The following is a 4,080-nucleotide window of genomic DNA, read 5'->3' on the forward strand; positions in this document are numbered from 1 at the left end:
TTCTTGCTGACTCGTTATGTTAGTGGAAGATTAGAATATCCTATTAGGGTACTGACTAGTTGATTGACGAGGAACCCGAGTAGATAGTTGATAGTAAACTCTTTAATACGAAGACAAATGTGTAGAAACCTAAGATGCCTGAAAGGTGTGTGTTTACAAGTGTCAGCTCAATCAAAGAATGAAAAATGGGAATGATAAAAGAAAAATAGAATGACCACCTAAGAGGCTATGTATAAGAGAATATGAGAAAAAGGTGATCTACAATGAGTTCTCTTGATTTCAAGGCTTGGACATGTCCCTATCGAGTCTAGAATTGTCTTTGACTTATATTAATGTAAAAGAACAAGTTTGTGAACATTTATGACCGTTGTGGATAATTTGGAGCCGTTAGAAGCATTAATTTCGGGTTAAAAAAGTGACTCTGCAACCCAAGTATTGGGACTTGGTACTTGGCTTGAAAGTAGTCATTTGTTGTAACATCCCTCACTCGTCTTGAAAATCTATATGGATATGAGATGTTACAGTGACACTTTCAAGCTTAAACCATTTAAAAAAAAAACAAGTGTCAATTTCGAAACATACTTATGTTTTATAAATCCAATAGGGAACATTTAAAAAGATTCAAATATAATTAGAAATCATTTTGGGGTATTGAATACATACAAGGATACGTCCAAATAATAAAACAAATGTTCTTTAGCATAAATTGGGGTTGTTCGAGTTGAGGAGGATATCAGTTTTACAATAACTTAAAACTTTAAAAAATTTAAATAAAATTTTAGAAATAAGATAAAATTATTTTTAAGACTTCAAAATCATCCTACAATCATTTAGAAACTATTTATGGGTGATCGAAAGTGTACATGCTAAAAGAAAAAGAGCCATCGGAAGCCAAAAAGAATAATGAGGGCAAAATGCTGAGACAGCGCGCGAGGTCGCGATGTTACACAAATGAAGTCATGACATCACTTGTTGGTTGGGTGAGGTCGTAAATGTCAGAATTGAATGTTGTGACATTGCAAAGATGAGATCGCGATGTCATCCTATAAGTAGCCCACAATCACTCCAAATTATTCCCGCATCACTCCTAAATATCCACAGAACTTACCAATAAGTCTCAATCCATTTATAAATGGGATTTCAAAACATGATTCATTGTAGAAGTGAGTTTAAAGAAAATCTAAACCAAAGTATAACATACAAATTAGCCAATCAAATACATTCTTCACTCAAAATTGTAAAACATCATAGTACTATTCTTTAAAAGGTTTAAGCGCTTCTTTGCATGTCATAACTATTAAAATCTAGTATAATACCATAGATTTAACTTGCTATCATTTGAGTATGTAACGTTATGCCTCAAAATCTATAATTGAAACAAAATTGAAATATGTGTATAAATATAATCATATGTTCAAGCACGTACAAATAATAAAAAATACTCTTAAAAAGCTCTTAAACTTCACTTCAAAATGAAAATATTTTTCAAATATTTTATTAGATGAATAAGGATGATAAATTTTAATTTTATTATAATTAGAGTTTTCACATTAATATTCAGTTTTCTTTAAAAGCATCGATTTATGTTATAAAAAACAAAAAAATAGTATCTAGTTCAAGAGAATTTTAATAATAACTATACCGTAAGCCTAAATGCATTAAATGTTATCACATTGCAATATTTTTTGTCGAGGTGTAATTTTAAAAATAATTAATTTTAAGCAAAAAATTCTTAACATAGAATGTAAAAAAAATTGTTTGCAAAAATAAATAATTATAGGAGTTACAACCTCATCAAAAATTTTTATACCTATGCTATTTATTAAGAGGTGGGGGTAGGGTTTGCTGGGACAGGGGCGGAACATGCAGCTGGATTTTGTTTGCCACTAACTTTAGGTTTCACATTCGAACATTGTGATACTGCAGGTCCAGTCAGTCCATTGTGTGTAATTTCAATGTCGGCGAGTTCTACATTTTCACACGGCAAAGTAGCGCTGCAAATAATCTTGACAGCTTCTGGAAGCGCAGAAGTGCCATGAATGTTTTTGAAACTAATGTTGCTTAGTTTAACTTTTGATTCTTCCTGCATCAACAAAATAATGATTCAATGATCGATTAACTCTTTTTTTATCTTATCATTTTGATAAATATGTACATACATTTATTTTGCATTTGTTCCATGGGCAATATTTCTGATCAATTATAATAGGAGAACTGACATTGGTCACTGTAATATCCTCAAAGTGAATGTTCGAACAAGTGCCGGGTTCAGCGCCTGGCCAACTTTTGATTCTAACACCATTTGAAGTATTAGTCAAGGTGCAATTTTTTACAATAACTCCATCAACGGGTTCTTCATTTTTAAACAATCCTAGACTGCCAATACTGATACCATGTCCTGGTCCACAAGTTACTCCATTGATAACCAAATTTTTGGAACCATCCCCAATTGAAACACAATCATCACCAGTTTTTATCTCCGTGTTAAGAACATTGACCCCATCTGATCTCCCGATGTGAATCCCATCTGTGTTTGGGCTTTCTCCAGGTGCTGATACGGTGAAATGTTCGAAAGTAATGTTTTTGCATCCTAGAACATTAACGTGGAATTGCTTGCTGTCTTTGGTAGTTATACCTTGTATCATTGCGTTGGTTAAAAAATCAAACCTTAGGTTCTGTTTAATTTCAGAATGAAACAAACAAAAAAAAATTATTACTTAATTCTATTTATAAACACAAAAGTCATAACTTCTCAATAAGAAAAGAACTTACAATAGGAAGTGAACCACAAAAATTATGCTTGTCGCAACCTTCCCTTTTATAAGCAGTGGTTCCTTGGCCGTCGAAAACTCCTCCGCCAGACAATTTGAAATTTTCAATTCTATTGAAGGCAATCCATTTAGGCTCCTTGAAAGCACCAGGGTCTGCCGGAGCCTTCATAGTGCCTTCAACTTGAAGCTCAATAGGAGCCTTGCAAGGACCATCTAAGGTAGCTGTACTTAAAAAATATGTCCCTTTAGGAATCACAATTTTTGCCGGAGATGTCGAGGCACATGCTTCTTTCCAAGCATCCAACAATGGCTAAAACAAAAAATAAACCATATATACAAATAATAGACTTGAAAAACAATTATACATGCTTTTACCATATGGCTATAAAGTTATATGAAATTTTTGTTACCTTACTCAAATCTGTTTTCTCATCTGCCTTAGCACCAAACTTTGCAACAACATCAATAACGCCACCTCCACCTCCTCCTCCACTGCCACCACCACCACCACCAGCTTCTCGAGCTTTAGCAAATGACCTGGTTAAAAGTAATAGTATTAACATGGATGAAATAAAATTAAATTGAATAGCCATAATTTATTTTTATTTTTGTTTACTTCAAACAGAGAATGATTTTGTGTTTTGTTTTGTTTCATACCTTCTTATATAAAGAGAGTAAGGCCAAATTACAACCAACTAAATATTTTCTATTTTAATTAGTGTGGGGCCAAATTACAACCAACTAAATATTTTCTATTTTAATTAGTGTGGGTAAATAATATGACCAAGTTTTACTTACTATAATTAGCTCTTATTCTTATTTTTATTTTTTGGAAGGGAATTAGCTCCTTTCTTTTATTTCTACATGGTTTGGGTATATAAATTTACGGTTAATTTGCCAACAAACTTGATGCAATCAAAACATTTAGTAAAAAGAGTTAACTAACATATGAATTAATAGAATTATTTAAGGTTTCTCTATATATTAAAGATGTTTATTTAATGCAATAAAAATGATGAATGAAATTACCGACTGTGTTTTAGCTCGATTGGCATCGATATTGTTGCCCCTGCCAGAAAACATGGGTTCGGGCTTGCTGAAGGGCGCTAATGCTCCTATTTAAGGGTTGAGGAGGGGTTATGGGTAGTTTTAGACATTGTAAAAAAAAATGATAAATAAAATTATCCATTATTAATTTATTTTCTATATTATATATTAAGCCTTCACTGAGTTGGTGTCATAAGACAAAGGAGCGACAACTCTACTGGGTAATAATTAAACTAACATTTGTTTACAAAGTGTACTATAT

General features: G+C 32.4%; 1 protein-coding gene across 1 annotated transcript; it reads right to left on the reverse strand.

Annotated features, from left to right (window-relative positions):
* Nucleotides 1–1,715: 1,715 nt before the first annotated feature.
* On the reverse strand, nucleotides 1,716–3,364 carry LOC108488829 (polygalacturonase-like). The gene is made up of 4 exons (XM_017793114.2): nucleotides 3,182–3,364; nucleotides 2,773–3,081; nucleotides 2,160–2,675; nucleotides 1,716–2,083 (listed from the first exon to the last, which is right to left on the reverse strand). The coding sequence occupies exons 1-4, from the start codon at nucleotides 3,362–3,364 to the stop codon at nucleotides 1,823–1,825; spliced, it is 1,269 nt and encodes a 422-aa protein (XP_017648603.1). The 3' UTR covers nucleotides 1,716–1,822.
* Nucleotides 3,365–4,080: the final 716 nt, after the last annotated feature.

The sequence above is a fragment of the Gossypium arboreum genome, chromosome 7 (assembly GCF_025698485.1).
Source record: "Gossypium arboreum isolate Shixiya-1 chromosome 7, ASM2569848v2, whole genome shotgun sequence".
NCBI lineage: Eukaryota > Viridiplantae > Streptophyta > Magnoliopsida > Malvales > Malvaceae > Gossypium > Gossypium arboreum.

Bases quoted from the DNA above. Each gene is read 5' to 3' on its own strand.
- LOC108488829 (XM_017793114.2), bottom strand. From the start codon at position 3,364: ATGGCTATTCAATTTAATTTTATTTCATCCATGTTAATACTATTACTT. The intron at 2,676-2,772 runs GTAAGTTCTTTT...GAAATTAAACAG, and splicing joins TTTGTGGTTCACTTCCTATT to AACCTAAGGTTTGATTTTTT. The intron at 2,084-2,159 runs GTATGTACATAT...TTGTTGATGCAG, and splicing joins GGAACAAATGCAAAATAAAT to GAAGAATCAAAAGTTAAACT.